The sequence below is a fragment of the Ochlerotatus camptorhynchus genome, unplaced genomic scaffold, assembly GCF_037179485.1.
Source record: "Ochlerotatus camptorhynchus isolate MF236.1 unplaced genomic scaffold, CSIRO-AGI_Acam_v1.1 ptg000082l, whole genome shotgun sequence".
NCBI classification, from domain to species: Eukaryota; Metazoa; Arthropoda; class Insecta; order Diptera; family Culicidae; genus Ochlerotatus; species Ochlerotatus camptorhynchus.
In genome coordinates, this window is record NW_027040572.1 from 2,545,108 (window position 1) to 2,563,325 (window position 18,218).

General features: G+C 41.3%; 3 protein-coding genes across 3 annotated transcripts in view; 1 reads left to right on the forward strand and 2 right to left on the reverse strand.

The window, feature by feature from the left end:
* Nucleotides 1-981, reverse strand: part of l(3)mbt (lethal (3) malignant brain tumor) — a 44,071-nt gene extending 43,090 nt beyond the window's left edge. The window contains exon 1 of the mRNA XM_065217962.1: nucleotides 897-981. The gene's annotated coding sequence lies outside the window, so the exon portion shown is untranslated. The remainder of the gene's footprint in view (nucleotides 1-896) is intronic.
* A 10,453-nt stretch (nucleotides 982-11,434) lies between these two features.
* LOC135698065 (histone H4-like) lies at nucleotides 11,435-16,928 on the reverse strand. The gene is made up of 3 exons (XM_065217925.1): nucleotides 16,899-16,928; nucleotides 11,814-12,015; nucleotides 11,435-11,748 (listed from the first exon to the last, which is right to left on the reverse strand). The coding sequence occupies exons 1-3, from the start codon at nucleotides 16,926-16,928 to the stop codon at nucleotides 11,435-11,437; spliced, it is 546 nt and encodes a 181-aa protein (XP_065073997.1).
* Nucleotides 16,929-17,096: 168 nt separating this feature from the next.
* On the forward strand, nucleotides 17,097-17,574 carry LOC135698066 (uncharacterized). The gene is made up of 2 exons (XM_065217926.1): nucleotides 17,097-17,148; nucleotides 17,333-17,574. Exons 1-2 carry the CDS (start codon nucleotides 17,097-17,099, stop codon nucleotides 17,572-17,574), a joined length of 294 nt encoding a protein of 97 aa, XP_065073998.1.
* Nucleotides 17,575-18,218: the final 644 nt, after the last annotated feature.

The window sequence follows — 18,218 nt, forward strand, 5'->3', positions numbered from 1 at the left end:
ATAATGAAACCAGCAGTATATTAACCCTCACCAGCAACTGAAAATTGGGCTAAAAATAGATTATAAAGAGATCGTTCATGAATGTGGTCCAACCTTGATAAATGTTGAAAATAATTCGAATAACCGTGCCGTGGAAGAAAAAGAAGAAACGTGGTGATGAACACTCAGTCAGCAAACCTTCTCACCAGATGCGGTTCACTCACGAATAAAAATCGTAATAGGTACCTATCACTAGCAACACTGAAAACATGTTGCGATAACTTTGGGGGTAGCAGCATAGAAATTATGCCGCTCATGAGCATCAGAATCTAACAGGATTTATAATCAATTACTTACAAGCTGATTCTTCTGCATCCAATGCGGCTTAGCGAACGGTATGAAAGCTTTTGTTGTTGAAATTTGTCTACAAAGTTCAGAAGGGATAGTCAAAAGCAAGAATATTATGAATACTGACACCTTTTATCTACTGTGGGCACCTGTATTAACTTTCTCAGACACATCCTAATTTAATGCTTTTAATAGAATACGTCCAGATTTACTAAACACTGCACATTACATTACGAACCAGGCATTCCTGGTCAAGACCCGAATAATAGACGACTAGATCATTTTCGTTACTATCAGGTGTGGGCAATGATTGCGTAGCTGCTTACTTTTATTACAGCGAGTAAATTTATACATCCATTAGGTTTTCTAACGAGTGCTGCTGGATGCAGAAAGTAATCACAAATCATGCAAATTATCTGCAAACCGCGATCGAAAATTTGTTGATGCCGCGATTCAGAGGTTTGACAGCTTTCATCTCACACTGTATGTGCTATGGGAAAAGTACTCAAATGAGGAAGAAAAATAACATCTTTAAATTACACCTTAAGCTTCTAATTAAACCTACTCACCAACCAGATCGGCAAACAATTAGTTTCAAAATAGTTTTCCCACGGTTTGAACGGTTTTGGGAACAATTTCACGTGAAAAATAGATCACAACACTTGGCGACTGAGGATGGTTTGCTAGTCCAAATCACACGAAGCTTGAAATGACGGGTGTTCGAAGATTGAAGTTCGAATTTCGAAAATGCACCTACGATCTCGCAGTCGCAGGAATCTCGCTCTTTTTCTCTCACACCTGACGGATTCGCGAGAGAAAGTCACTCGGTTGGCCCCGAAAACGCACACGCACACCAACGAAGAAACGTGTTTTCCTTTTTCGCCTGGTTTGGTACGGCTCATGAATGGATGCAATTTCGATGTAAAGTGCTAATTTCGGGTATCCAATCAAAAATCAAATGCATTTAAAGAGGACTGGGGCGAGGAATAGCGCTTTCAGCGAGGTTTGTTCGACGCGTATTGTCATTGGTGGTGTTATCACCGAACCTTCATTAATGAAAGTCTGTTTGTGTGAGTGTGGCTCGTGTGCGGTTCTCTCTCTCTCTCGCTCTAGAGAGTGTTCATTTTACGCTCCCAATGAAAATGCATTTCGAAAAATCATCACCAGGCGTAAACGTACACACATGGCACTGTTTTTGTTTTGTTGATTGGCGTGTGTTGGAACTCACGCCTCACGACGCGAATCACATGAATAGCTCGGTAAGCTTTTATGTCTTATGTACCGCACAGCTGTCAAAGTTTTAGCGGCACAATGAATGAGCATGTGTGTGTGGATTTTTGGAATCTCTACTCTCGTTTTCAGGTGTGTAATCGGATTGGCCTCATTAATTAAGTTTGTTCCCTTTTTTTTCTAATTATCCATTGATTTTCCAAAAATTGACAGGTTTATTCCGGGAATGCTTTCATTTCAAAAGCTAATCAAAATAATAATGATGAACATTATTGCTTATCTATCACCATTCGACAAGAAATAGTGTGATAGTGTAAGAAGCAGCAAACTTTTGTTCTTTACTACGTTACGGCAAATCTCGTGATCTTCTGATGATTGGTTTGGAACTTTTGCGTGCCTTGGGATTAATCAGGCTTAGTCGATAGTTTGATTTGGCTTAGTGATTCTTTGATGATAATGAGTATTAACTATAGATACTATAGATTCCATAGAAAAGCGGAGGCAAAGTATATTGTAGCAGAACGAACTGTCAGTTAGTGTAGCCAAACGACCATGACGTCAGCATGGTGTTGTTTGAGGGAGAAGTATTGTAATATTATGAGCACAAAGCGCTTTCCACACGCCACATTCCGATTTATTTCGCGGACAACGCAAGAAGAAAAGATAAAGCAAACTATTCCTCGATTCATTGTTGCAAAGATTGGCTTTGCACTTCATTTTGAACTTTTACGCACGAAACAAAACATAAATGCACAACGAAGAGCTCTATGATGGCATTAACTTTTTTCACGGATGTCAGTAAGATCATTTATTATTCATGGTAGCCAAAACAACTTTTTGTGCCTTCGCTTATCTATGGAATCTATAGTATCTATAGTAGCCACAGCATAATTTTGTCAAAACCTCAGCATTTTCATTGTACCATTACCACCTATTGTAACCTATTGGCACCTGTCAATGATGGTTTCTTGCCAATAATGCACTTTTACGCAACTAAAACAACTCTTACTGATTAAGATGAACATCAGTATTGCTTTTTTACCTACGTATAATCAGCTAATAAACTGTGTTCTCCACTTCTTTGGTGTAGCATTTTGACAATTCACTTGGTTTATTTTTTAGAAATGTATAGTTTTACAGCATTTACTCCGCTTCTTTTGCAAAGCTGAATAAACTAGTCGAGACAAGTGCTGCATGAGCACTATTATAAAACTTTTACTCAGCGATCTCGTTTTAGAAAGGAATGCGGATATTTTCACGTCAGTTCTAAGTGTTGAAGTAGTGAAGTTGGTAGAGTCGAGGTTCACTAATGCGGTCGTCAGGAGTTCAAGTCCGATCCCAGCGCAGTTAATAATGTAGTTGTGTGTGCTGCTTCTAACTAATTTCGACGAATATGATTACTCATTAAATAAAATAAAATTCGCCAACATCTTCAATATAGAGCTCTTGTATAGTGATTATTAGATAATCGGAAAAAAGGTTGAATAAGCTCATAAACAATTAAAACATCAGAATAACAGCTGTATAAAAGCGTTTAAAGAACATGCAGTAAGGGCTTGTCCACCAGATTTGCTTATAATAGAGGTTAAGTAAAAGCTGCTTCATATCATATAGTACATATTGGCCCTTATTATCGATGTCACTTCACGGCGAAGTGACAACTTATAACTCACGGTGAAGTGATTCCCATTTGATTTACACGGCGATCACTTCACACTGAGTGACAAGTGGTCACTTCACTTCGTTTTCACCGTGAAGTGACACTCGTAATAAGAGCCGTTGACGGTTGACATATTGGGACTTATTACGGATGTCACTTCACGGTCAAAACTTGTCACTTGTTGTCACGGTGAAGTGATTCCCATTTGATTTGTACGGCAATCACGGCTCTTATTCCGAGTATCAGTGCAGTGGCACCCGTAATAAGGCGGCCCACTGTGTTGACGGTTACCACGACATCAACCATTCCAACAAACAATCGTCTATTGAAAAAACGACTTCTCAACGGTGTTATTCAATTGCATGCTTAATAATACTTGCATTATTTTTAATAATAACTTCTGTTCAGGCTTTGTTCACATAAAACTGGAGAATTTATTCAACCACAACACATTGAACTATTGGTGTTGTATAAGGTATGTCGAGAAGCTTTTATTCGACTTATATGAGTTGTAACAGAGCTTATTCGATAGCATTTTTGCTTATTCAGCGTTTATTAGACATCACTGCTTCTCCTTAATTAAAACAGTGATGCTCTGTATACGTTTGCTGTGAAGTAACGTTTAAAATGGCAATATAATATACATTTATTAAACGATTATTCAACTGTGGGAAAATTAACCCGCCAATAAGTGGGATGGGGGGACAGGGATGGGTGTTTTTTTAGTGATTGTTTTCATTATTTCTGACGTGGCACGCACCAGACAGATATTAGAAAATGAATTACATACATATACATGTCGTTGCATGGGATTCGTGCCATGTACCTCCCGCACCAGCCGCTTGCCTTGTCATCTGAGCTATCCTAGAATTCATCACTCCGTCAGCACTTCCGATCGCAACTCTAGCTCCTTCAAGGCCCTGTGGGAATGATTAATTCATTCATCGTTGTTTTACATGAGACCAATGTTACCTCTTCACCTCTCCAATTCCAAGGAAAGGATGCTCGGTTATTTTTTAAACTAGATCAATGCATTTATTGTCGTGAGTCATCTGATCGATGATTATTATTTAAATTAATTAGGCGCAGAACACAAATAAAAAAGGTTGAGCTTGGGATTGAACTCGCAAACTTCTACTTGGAAAGCGGAAACGATAAACACTTCTCTACTACTTTCGTCTTGTTGTTAGACTGAACCAGTGTTGTGGAATAATGAATCTAATACGTCGTTTATAAAGCATTTACAAGGCATGCGATTAAAAGATGGACGCATAGTGGTATAAGAGCTATTCTGCTGACTTTGTCCACCTTGCTGAATAACAATATTGTAAAGGAATGCAATGAAATCTAATAATGGAGCTAGAAAACATTTATTAGACGTCTAATAAGGTATGTTATTAAATCAATTGAAACCAGTAGAACGAATGTACGTGTAAATTACACTTATTCAATGGTTATTAGATCAAACTTCTGGCGTTGAATTGGGAAGACAGTCAACGTTTATACAGATTTTAATAAGAAAATTAATCAGATCAGAGCAAACAGTGGAATAAATGGGCATATATTAATCTCAATGAGCTTTTTTCAGCACATAATTCGACAACTCGTTTTATTCAGCATTGTACACTGTAATAAAGCATTTATTCAATATATATATATGCTTATTTGTGAGTCTGAATTGTTTGTTGGGATGTTGTTTGGTCTTGTACTTTATACTTTGTTGCCAGATCTGAGTTATGTGAATCCCTTAGGGCCCGAGAAAAACAACCTACATAACCCGTTAGAGACGTTCTGGCTAGCCGCGATCTCGAATATATGAAGTTGATTTTCTAAAACGGATCGATTTGAAAATTTAGTAGTTTTTTTTTTCCAATTGATATGTCGGTCCTCTCATCGTTCTCCCAAGATAGGTAATTTTTTGGGTTTCGTTTCAGTTCCTCATCAATCGTCCATTCATCTTTCGAAATTCAGAGCACTTGTCCGCCACCGCAAAGCTAACGCAATTGAGCCTTGATAAATAAATGAATTGAAAAAAAAGTAGAGCCTAGGGACGATTTGATTCGAATCACATTATCCGTTTCAAGCCACAGGTAATCGGTGAGTAATCCATATAAAAAAAAAACATATTTTTTGGTGTAAATACAGATTTTGTTTTAAATATGTCTATATGGACCATAGCATGCTATAAATACGAATAGCATCAACTTTTTTTTTTTTTTTAATATTTTAATATGTGAAAATTCAGAATCTCGGCTCTGATCTTGGTAGGTTTTTTTACCCGGTTTTTCTTACACGGTACCGTGTAAGAAAAAAACCTGAGTGTACAATCATAACCAACAGAAGTAAACGTAACTTTATTACTACTTCGTTTTGCAAAATCAGGTGCTCTATTTTTAAATGTGAGATTTCTAGGTTTTTTGATTGCACTACCTTCCCATACTGTCACAAATCCTAACCCCCACCCCCAATTTAAAAAAAAATAATTTAAAACCATAAGATCCTAGAAGAACTCTTGACCTAAGTGAAAACTTTTTTCCTTAATCTAAGAAAAAAGTAGTTCTTAGAATCAGAAACAGTGTCTAACCTAGTAAGCCAAAGACTCTCCCCAACCGGAGAAGAAAGTAGTTTTTGGCCACGTCCATAAATTTTCGTTTCAGGCTTTTTCAGAATTTTATGGGCTTGGTATCCGCTGCTCTTAATCCGTTCAGGTTTAGTCCCCGAGCTGTGGAAATGAATCAGCATTTCTCAATTACTTTTTCGAAGGGACGTATCAGCTTCTGTAAACAATGCATTTGATCGTCTGTATGGCGTAACTCGCCCACGCATACTAACACCGCTATCAGATTGGGAAAAATTTCCCCTACTTACGCCAAATCGACGGTCAAATGCATTGTTTACACAAGCTGATACGTTCCTTCGAAAAAGTAGTCGAGATTTTACGGGAAAAATCATCAAAATGTGTACACTCCTGAATATTTTCTCTCCTTACGCTTCCCAGCAAAAAATAAATTTCAATATTACATCCAAGAGGATCCACTTCAATCATGTCGAAAATCTCATGTAATTTTTATGGCAACAATAATAAACAAATGCAGTAAAAGCAGCGTAATGTCAGCTCATGCACTGTATTTATGATAATTTTGTCCTTTTTGGCAAGTAATATTACATCATATTTTTGACACGATTGAAGTGCATCCACTTTGATGTGATATTAAAATTATTGTTTTGCTGTGTTGTACTAATATCCGAAAATGCTAATTGCAGACATACGCCAGAGATGCCAGATTTACGGAAATCTCCGTAGATCTACGGATTTTACAAATTTTTGCGGAAATACGGATCCGTAGGCAAAATCTACGGAAATCGGTACAGTTTCTACGGATTTTTTCGTCTCCTTTCAGAATCAAATTTTACAATCTAGTATAACAATCTAGTATAATCTGATTTTGAAGGGAAAGAAGCATACAGTAAAATACAACCGTTTTCTTGCTCACTTATCCGCTTTTTGATAGAATTGGCGTTGACGGCGACTCTGTAGCTCTTATATCCTATGAAATATCCCGTAAGCAAACGTCAAACTGTGCGTGAAACTCTTCACTCCGCCGAAAGTCCCCATAATCTACTGTCAATCTTTGCTTGAAGAGAAAAATTTTCGACGGTGCCGTGTGAAGGTGAATAAAAGTCGTGTCGAGACCAGTCTTGTAAGCCGTCACCGTAGTCGACACATTTTCTGTGATAATCGACTGCCTTTGCTTCCGACACTTGCAAAAAAGCTTTCAAATTACAATACCAAACTAAACTGTTATACGACAGGCTCTGTCGTACGACACTGTCGCCGAAGGCCGTCACGAATGTATGTATTTTAGTTTTTCTCATACATCTCAGCTGCTGATGTTATGCACACTAAGATTTTGTTTTCGTGTTCGGTAATTTTGAGCTTCATTTTAAAGTCCATTGAATTAAAAAAATAATTTCAAAACATGTTCAATCTTGTTTAAACGATCAAATATTGTCATTTTAATGTAGATTTAGGTTCAATGGAACTAAATTGCATAAATTTTACCGAACAGTTCAGCTGTTCAGATTTCGGTAGAAATTACCGAAGTCGGCGATAATTTCTAAGTGTGTGCTTGTGTGAACTCTGAAAATAGCAAGCAACGATGTTCTATTAATAACATTTCTGATCAGAAATGGTTTAATTTACACCAAATTGAATTAGAACGAAATCACATAAGTCATATGATAGTTATTTGATAATTTTCTTTTTGCTCGAATGTTGTTCTACCCTTTTGCGTTGTGTAAGAGAGACGCCACTCTCTTCCCCGTCAGCTCGATGATGATCAGGCCTTGAACGTGTTCATCAAAAAGCACGTAATCCATAAGTCGTTGTACGTTTCCGGCTTTATAAAGGAAACTACGGTTAAAACGTGACTTTCTTATTAGATTACGACACCACTGTACCGCCTCTACGGGATCACAATTGATCAGATCGCCATAGATGGTCATGAAACTTCTGCAGTGAATCCTCAAACTGAGCTGCAAACCGTTGCCGTGGATAATGAGACAGAATTGCTGGCTGGGCAACAGGAAACGCTCCTCTGGAATAAGGACAAATGCCTGGAGATCGCTCCCGCGAAAAAACAGGGTTCATCTGTCATTAATATAAGACGAGCACGGCGAAGAGATAGCTTTTCCTGCCATATGTTTTGACCATCTACGGAAATTCAAGCCAGGGATTCGGATGACATATTTCATGATGGCATCCAGTGAAACTCGTCGTCAAGACAGGCGTGTGGGCAAACCACAACATTTGTTGTATATGACAATGAAAGTTCTACGCCTTAGAGTTTCCGAAGGTTTGCAATGCACTTTTAAGTGCACGGGAACAAGCAGTGCATTAAGCGAAATTCATCCTTCCTTAAATCAATACCGAATTCAGTACAGTATTGGTAACAAAGGAAGATAAATTTGTTCACCATGATGCGACAATTGGGAAAGCCTACGATGTTCCTCACACTTAGTGAGATGAAGTGGTCCCATTTGTTGAATCTCCTACATCGATTGTCAGAAGGACACTATGGCAATGACTTAACAGATCCTATCCAGGAATTGACTGCACTACAAAGAGCAACTCTGGTCAATGATGATCCAGTCACGTGCTGTGTGTACTTCAACAAGCTGGTTGATACGATTGAATTTTAAGCACCGTGAAAGTCCTAACGCGCACATCTTGCTATGGCTGAACAAGGATCCCCGGGAAGCAATCAGTGAAAGTATGCCAAACACTACAGGTGCAACAGTATCATGGTATTAACGAGGTATTCATGCCTGTACTACCATCGGCCCTTTTCAGGGCCACCAAGATTTTCCAAAAGAGTTAAATTTCTGAACATGTCCCAACTGAAATTCACATCAAAAGCTTCTTTTCAGGGCAATCATAGTCATACTAAAGAGTATAAACAGAGAGAACCCCGCTCAAATTCCTATTCCTGCACAAAACACAAGTCCTGCTGCAGTTATCAAATAACATTTATTATATAAGACCACATAGTCCGACGTCACCATTGCGTACAACCCCAGAGGGCTGTCCCTAGTAGTTTTTCAAAAGTTCTATTCTTTGATTTATCATTTAACGTAAAATATCACCATAGAACTAAAAACAAAATATCACCTTCGACTAAAAAAAAAATCCGTAGAAATCCGTAGATTTGAATAAGTCTACGGAATTGTATAGAAAAAAATCTGGCATCTCGATACGACATGCGATTTGACAGTGGATGAAGAATTCCGCTACTTCTATCCCTATGTAGTAAGTGTTGCACGACTGGCAGGCTGGAGCTGACGGTGGTTGTAATCAGTGGTGGCACGAGTCCTGGAGTTTAACATTTTTTCCTTAACATTTGATACATTTTGCGATAACCATTGTGACGACACACAAAAACAAACTGGCAAGCGGCAAAAATGTCATGACATTTCTAAACTGTTTTCTGCCAGCGACAGAACATTTTCGCACAAAGAAGCAGACAGAAGCGCGACATAAATTTATGTCGTGTAGAATTTTGCTGATTTCTGGCTAATTACTGCATTTATTTGATGTTTATTGCATGGAATTGAAAGATAAGAATGAAGACTGACCACTCATAAGCATTGATGTTAAAATTATGCGTAAATAAGGGAGTTGGTAATTTACTGTCACACGCAAGCCTGCAGCTAAAATTTCATTACAATAAACTGTTTGGAAAAATCAGGCTGCGAGATTTTATTTATTCTCTATCTCCGCTGTTCGCTTGGAATGTAGTTATACACGGTCGCCCGTGTGCTGGCTGTTTTGTTTCGCTCTGGACGATGGTTTTTCAAAAAAATGTACTGTTGCCACCTCTGGTTGTAATTTGGCAGAAGCGTTTATGGTCTAAGGACCTTGGTAGAGTGAAAGCCGTTGACCGAGCGAACAAAATATTGTATTTATTAACTGTTATTCCTTTTGCTGGACAGCTCGGTCACCAGCTTTAACTCGGCCAGTGGATCTCGTTGCAGGATTCTTTCCCTGTATTGACGTTGGCTCCTAGCTCCGACCAGCTCGACTGTCTGGCTGTAAACCCATGTAACAATTTGGGTTTTATGAGGGTTCTGAAGACCATTATTTAGATTTGTAGAATGCTATAAAACCACGATAAAACTTGCAATGCTACTTGGGAATGGTGGAATCTGATGTTTATTTCTTGTATTTGTGTGGTTTACATATTTGAATTCTCAAAGTAACACAGACGTCTATGCAATATTCAAATGATGTTATATGAAAATGCCTGCAGTTGCCTGTTGATTTGTGGTCGTAATTATTACCCAACAAGGTCTACACTAATCCCTGAAAAAAAATTGGCTGCTACTTTTTACTATATTTTGAGTAATTGACATGTTTATGCATAACTTTTTTGAGACATTTATTTTAATAACTTTATAATAAAGCATGATATATAAAATAATGGGTATTTATTGGATGAGTCAAACGATTGCGATAATTAGCAGAGTATAAAACTTATACATTTGACGTATATGGGTGAAAAAAGGAAAAAAAAACTCAATTTTAGATGTCAGTTTTCCTAATTACCCGATATCTCGCTTAAGGGGTTACGCCTACCTGCAAACTTTCAAAAAATCGATTTTTGTCCTAATCGAAAGTATATAAAGTCAAGAATATTTCCTCAAAAGATCAAGTTGATCCGATGAAAATTGTGAAAGTTATGCGACGTACAAAAATATTCACTTATAGTGGACTAAACCCAACTTGAAACTTTAAACGCGATTATCTCGGAATCATATTTTCAAAAACGGTGCCAAAAATTTCTCGAAATGTATACATTCGATTCATCCGATTCGTTTTGATTTCTGTTCAGTACTATTTTGTGCAGTCCACGATCGTTCGGATTTCGTCTATCATTTAATTTCGATTTTTTACAGCCGATCAAAGACAAATTTTAAGGATCAAAAATCGGCACTTCAACTTTGCAAGGCCGCCATTTTGTAAAAAAAAATTAAACAAAAACCGAACGATCAAGGACTAGTTTAACACATGCTTAACGATTTGGCATGGTTTTTTTTTATTTCAGATATTACATCACAAACCGCAGTTGGCACCGCAAAAAGCGCTTTTTAGAACATCATCCACCGGGAGCAGCCGTGCGGGGCACCAGGACTTCGTTTTTACAGCATCGACTGATAAATGTACCATTTAATGTGTGTTCAATAAACGGAAGAAAGCCGATTTTCAATATGTTGTGTCGTTTTCGAGAAAAAAGTTGGAAGGGTTGTATACTAGATACGACCGCAGGGTTGGCGTTGGATAACGTCTGTTAAGTGTTGTACTTAATTGTGTATATTATATTTTAGGAATATTCCTTAACTCTTTTGCGATATCTTTCCCCAAAGCGCGTTCGGACAACTCAGGCGTTTTCATTAATTTCTTCTCTGGATTCCGGAAGTGCACGACGTATCTGGAACTACCACACCAAAATGTATGCAGAATATTGTTGGTACTGGATTAGTAGCGGTAACCAGCAGGACCTACGTTGATTTAAGCATAACACCCGCAGATCGATGAACGCTCCATCACATCACTTCAACCTTTCACATTCTGGCAAGAAAGTCAATTCTAAAACACCTTTTAAATTTATATGGTGGCCCTGAAAAGGGCCGGTTTTTTGTTGAGTCGATGATACTAAATTAACCCCCGAATCCGTACAGAGTACGTCCCTGCCGCTTCAGAGCGTAAACGACATCCATGGCGGTGACAGTCTTCCTCTTCGCATGTTCGGTGTAAGTAACGGCGTCACGAATAACGTTTTCCAGAAATACCTTCAGCACTCCTCTGGTTTTTTCGTAGATGAGACCGGATATTCTCTTCACTCCACCACGACGAGCCAAACGACGGATTGCAGGTTTAGTGATGCCCTGGATGTTGTCACGCAACACTTTTCGATGACGCTTGGCTCCTCCTTTGCCAAGGCCTTTTCCTCCCTTGCCGCGTCCAGTCTTTTCTAATATGGTAAAAGTATCGTCGATGGAGGTTGAAACGAAAGTGATCAATACTTTCTATTCGGACTGTTTGAAGATACCAATAAAGGCACCTTGCGGATCAGCAGTTCGGTCGATTTCTGATAACGACGGATCTCACACAGGGCGACGGTGCCTGGCCGGTAGCGTTGAGGCTTCTTTACTCCTCCGGTGGCTGGAGCGCTTTTGCGAGCGGCCTTCGTTGCCAACTGCTTGCGAGGAGCCTTTACTCCAGTGGACTTTCGAGCGGCCTACTTGGTGCGAGCCTTGGGTACGATATGGAGTCGATGAAAGCAAACTGTGGAATAAAAAAAAATTTTTTTTTTTTTTTTTTTCCATTTAAATGATCTTTATTTCTTGTGATTGTGTGGTTTACATGTATGAATTTGTTAAGTGACACAGATGCGTCTTTTCAACTTTGGTACATTTGAGATTTTAATTATTATTTACAGTTCCTAGTCCTATCAGGCCTATTTTAAAGTATGACCACCTTGGTGGGATTGGTTTGATTTGAATTGGAAAAAGGAGACTACTTATAACTACTATTTACAACTACAACTAACCTACAACTACTATGTACACCTAACCTACTATATACAAATTGCTTATCAAAGCATGTTCTGATAAATTACATTTTTGTGCAAATTTAGTCTTAATTTCGTTAATTCTGGAATCTATTTTGGCAATGCCTGCCTCTTCGTGTAAATTTGTTATTCTAGTGTCAAAAGGACGATCAAGTACCATCCTCAGCACTCTATTCTGAGCGACCTGGATTTTGTTCCTGTGAGTCTGTGCACATGATTCCCACACCGGAGCTGCGTAGAGGATCGCAGGTGCTATGATTTGTTTGTAGACGGCCAGTTTGTTCACCCTTGAGAGGCGGGATCTGCGGCAAATCAGCGGAAACAGACACCTAACCAAGGCAGAACACTTGACTACTGTTTTCTCTACATGCGAACGGAAGAGGAGCTTTTCATCGAACAACATCCCGAGATAGGTTACTTCGGCGGACCACTCAACCCTTGTGCCATCCATGATTACAGTACAAGATGGAGCCGGTTTCAGTTTGGGCGATTGCCGATGGAGGAACATGATCGCTTGTGTTTTGGTGGCATTGATTTTGATTTTCCACGTGGTGGCATAATCAGCAAAGGCGTTAAGGCATCGTTGAAGTTTGTTCGTTATTTCGCGAGGCATCCTTCCTTTGACGGCTATTGCGGTATCATCTGCGAACAGGAAAAACACGCAACCGTCACCGAGGGGAGGAATGTCGGAAGTGTAAATGCTGTAAAGCAAGGGGCCCAGCAGACTACCTTGCGGGACTCCTGCTGGGATCGAAAACGTGTCTGAGAGACAACCATTCAACGATACCTTAAACGACCTTTGCTGGAGGTAGTTACGGGTGATTTTAATAAGATGTGATGGAAAGTTGAAGTTACAAAGCTTGTACACAAGTCCATCATGTCAAACATTGTCAAACGCCTTTTCAACGTCTAACAAGGCCATGGCTGTGGACTTGGATACAGCTTTGTTACTTCGGATGTTATTCATCACCCGTACTAGCTGATGATTGGTGGAGTGCCCCTTTCTGAACCCAAACTGTTCCGGAAGGAGAATGTTATTTTCCTCGACAAACTTGAGCAAACGATTGAGAATGAGTTTCTCGAACAATTTGCTCAGCGCTGAAAGGAGGCTGATTGGTCTGTAGCTTGAAGGCAATGTTGGATCCTTACCGGGTTTGCGGATTGGTATGATTTTTGCTACTTTCCAGATACTTGGAAAGTAGTGCAGTTCCAAACATCTGTTGAAGATAGCGGTTAGAAGAGACTGCACTTTCATGCTGAGTCTCTTCAAGATCAAGTTGAATATACCGTCAAACCCGGGAGCCTTCATGTTCTTGGTGCATTTCAGCGCTGAGCAAATTTGTTGTACTGTAATCATATCCGCCGGAGGCACGACACAAGGGGAGGCATCTAGGTTTTGAACGCATTGCGCAACCTGATCTTCGAGCGGACTTTGGATATTCGAGCCAAGCAAATGCGATGAAGCGACATGTTCGCCGATCGCATTTGCTTTCTCCTGTGGGGTAATTAAAAGCCGATCGTCATCATTTTCGACTTTGAGAGGTGGAACGGGTTTGGGATGATTTTTCAGGACCTTGGCTACCTTCCAGAATGGTCTGGAGCGGTCGTCCAGATTCTGGACAACACGCCCGAAACTTTCATTTCGGAGTGAGTCCATTCTGGAAGCAATCTGCCTGTTCAGATCGGCCATTTCACGTTTTTTGCCCAGGTCTCCAGTCCTCTGAAACTGGCGTCTACGCACATTTCTCAATCGAATCAATAATTGGGTGTGGGAATCAATAGCAACAAACTTACCCCTCACAGGAACTTGTCGAACGCATGTCTCGTCAGCCTCGGATATGGCCTGTTGGAGTCCTTCCAACGCCCGGTCGATGTCATCTACGGTGTCGAGTAGTGGATTTTCATCGATGTTGCTGTCCACCATTCGACCGTACTGCACCCAGTTGACATGGTGGTAGTCTTTACGCAGGCAGCCTCTAGCAGGAACCACGTTGACACCGACTTCAGTCACCACCGGTTGGTGGTCGGAGCTGAGATCGTTGTGCGCCTCCGGCTTGGATAGTCCGATGTTTGACAGGAAAAAGTCTAGCGTGGAGGGATTTCCCGCTGGAGAGATGAAAGTTGGCTCGTCCGGAAATTGCACTGTGTACAGTCCATGTTGTGCGTGGTCGAACAATAGACATCCGTTTCGATTCCTCTGGTAGTTCCGCCAAGCTTCATGGCGGGCGTTCAGGTCGCCCCCAACGATGAATCGGGAGCTAGTACGGGTGATGGCGGTCAGGTCCTTCTTGAATTGGATTCCTAATCCGTTGCTTGCGGTACACTGGCGTGGGCAGTAAACAGCGATGAACCGGACGTTTCCAGTTGGTGATTCCACCTCCACACTAATGGCCTCGATGATAGAAGTGCGGATGTGGGGCAGAGTGCAAAACTTGATTCCCTTTCTGACGATGACCGCTACACCACCCCCCCTGGAGCTGGTGCGATCAAGCCGGATAATGTTGTGGTCAGGCAACCAGAAGCTGTCACCGAACTTTAGGTGGGTTTCGGTTAGAAGACCCACGTCGATGCTGTGCTTGCGGAGGAAGTCGGCAAGCTCAATCTGTTTAGCTCTTACAGAGCAAGCGTTCCAGGTAGCGATGGTTAGCGGTTTAGACACCATATTGGATGATGAACTTACCGAGCACTTGGATCTGTTCGGGCTTATTGCGGCACTTACGTAGAGCACCGGTCATGTTGATAAAAATCTCCATCAGTTCGTCTGCTGAGAACAGATCGGGATTGTTTGTTTGAGCTGTTGGTTGCCTCCAGAATCCAGGGGGGATGGAGAGCTTTGTCCAGCAGAAGATCCAGACGTTTCTTGAGGGGGCGCGGATCGCACCCTGGGATTCGCTTGTCCACGAAGAGGTGGAAAGTCCTCTGTCCTGAAAGCCGGGGCCTTATCCTTCCTTCGTGCTGGTTGATTGTTGGTGGACGCTTGATTTCGGATGCGCTTGAAATCCTCGCGTTTAGGGCACTGCTTGTTGGATCCTTGGTGAGCACCACCACAGTTGGCGCATTTGGACGCCACAGCTTCATCCGCAGCACATTCGGAGGTGGCATGGTCTTGAGCGCAATTTCCGCAGCGTGGCTTAATGTTGCAGTTGCGGGTACCGTGTCCGAAGTTCAGACACCGCTGGCACTGAGTCACATCGCGATGGCCGCCACGGTATGGCTCCCAGCGAACGATGATGGAATTGATGGACCGGATGGCTTTCAGTGCGTTGAGCGTCACCGTTCCCTTCTGGAAGTGTACCAGGAAAAGGCTATCCGGATACGCCTTCACATTCTCGTCTCTTCTTGTCATTCGATACAAGGCACTTGGGGCCAGCTTGTACCGGTCCCTGATTTCTGATTCGATAAACTTCGGGTCGAAGTTTGGTAGGCCCCTGATGACGACCTTGAACGGCTTCTCACCGGGAATGTCGTGGGTAAAGAATTCCACCTTGGAAGTCCTCAGGTGGGCGACGACCACGTCAAACTCCGTTTTGGTACGGAGCATCACTTTAGTGCCGACTCTGCCCAACTTGTATTCGGCTTTAACACCCAGCGTCGCTAGATCCGCAATGAGCACATTAAGATGGGCATTTTTCACTACCAATGGAGGTAGCTTCACTTTTGCCGTGCTCATTTCGGCAGTATTCACGGTTTCGGCAGCGTCACCGAAATCTCCAACATCGCTGTTGTTCGTCGCAGTGACATCGGACTGGCCTCGATTCTTCTTCCTCTTCTTACTGCGTTTTTCCAACACAGCTGGCTGGATATTCCCATCCATGGGGAGAACAGCAAACCTGTTCGAGGTAGGCACACCGGAGCTTCCTTCTCCGGGGTTCTGGACCTTCGCCGGGCTTCGCGACCGATGCTTCCCCATTACGGGGCACACACACACGCACGACAAACCGCGAAAGAGAGAGCGCGAACACTATCGCAATGAACTTTTCAAACAACTCGAGAGAGCGAGCTAACACCGAACTGAACTGCTTGAATGTACTCGATGACGATTGATAAAAAAAAAAAAAAAAAAAAAAAAAAAAAAAATGACTTCCATTCTGTTTTATAACATGCGTTTGCTGCGTTCAACCAATCAGAAACGATGAAAGAACAGAATACAACAACTAACAAGAAGAATTTAACCCTCGAGTAGGTATAAAAAAGTCGAAATTTGAAATTTTCTTCGTTTTCGTCTCAACCTTCATCAACGATACACTAACCATCTCCAACAATTACTGGACGCGGCAAGGGAGAAAAAGGACTTGGCAAAGAAGGAGCAAAGCGTCATCGAAAAGTGCTGCGTGACAACATTCAGGGTATTACTAAACCTGCTATCCGTCGTCTGGCTCGTCGTGGTGGAGTCAAGCGAATTTCTGGACTTATTTAAGAGGAAACTAGAGGAGTGTTGAAGGTGTTCTGGAGAACGTTATCCGTGATGCTGTTACTTACACCGAACACGCTAAGAGGAAGACGGTGACTGCAATGGATGTCGTTTACGCTCTGAAGCGACAGAGACGCACTCTGTACGGTTTCGGAGGATAAATTAGCATCATCGACTCAGACAAAAAACCGGCCCTTTTCAGGGCCACCAAATGAATAAAAAAAAAGGTGTTTTTAATGAACTTTCTAGTCGTTTTTGAAAGGTGGTAGGGATGTGATAAAAAGCTGATTTTTTCAGTTAAGGTTGTTAGATTTAACCTAAGTTGGTTGTTACTGGTATGAGATCTACCACTACTAATCCAGTACCGACAATCATTTTGCTGTGTTGGGGTAAGTAGTGCGTTTCCAGTGATATTCCAGTCGAAATACAAAAGAATCAACAAAAACCGCCTGGTTAATCTGAGGCCAATCATAGTCATACTAAAAAGACTAAACAGGGAGAACCCCGCTAAAATTCCTATTCTCCTACACAATACATACTGCTGCAATTAAAAAAATATTTATTATTTATTAGAAATCCACCGAACTGCTGATCCGAAAGTGCCTTTCCAACGTCTGGTCCGTGAAATTGCCCAGGACTTCAAGACCGATCTGCGCTTCCAGAGCTCAGCTGTTATGGCTCTGCAGGAAGCTAGCGAGGCCTATCTGGTCGGTCTGTTCGAGGATACCAATCTGTGTGCCATCCACGCCAAGCGTGTCACTATCATGCCGAAGGACATCCAGCTGGCTCGTCGTATTCGTGGAGAACGTGCTTAATTACCCCGTCGAAATCTTAACAAAAATCGGCCCTTTTCAGGGCCGCCACAATAATTCAAGAGAGTTGTAGTGAACTTTTAAAATTTTAATTCGCTCGTTCCGTTCTAGTCCAGATTAAGTAATGAAGTAGAACGTGTACGGGGGTTTGTTTTCGAGATTTTGAAAACTAACACAGTGGGTCCGGTATATGATTTGGAAATAAATTTCGCTTTATTTTCATATAGCATCAAAGTGAAAAGGTCTTTGCCCAATCCACTAGAAAATAACATATATTTTATGGTACTTTCTAAGTAAATTTTATTATGTTTTCAAGATTCTCGTAGCATCATCGATTGTTAAGAATTTTAAAATTATTTTTCGAGATAAAATATGGCTCTGCGAAGATTCAACTTTCGATATTCAATTGTCGGAAAGGCATTAGAAAATTAATCGTTAAACTCTTTCTTGATAAGGTTGTGGCCCTGAAAAGGGCAATTTTTCCAACGCGCTCGGCGTAGTTGGTCTTGCGGAGCAGACGGTGAATACGACCGACTGAGAACTGCAGCAGCTGGGCATTCCATGACGGCGGCCTAGTATGCCGGAGCACTGGCACCAACGCACTCGGCGTAGTTGCCCTTTCGCCCCCAGGCTCTGCTGCCGTTGCT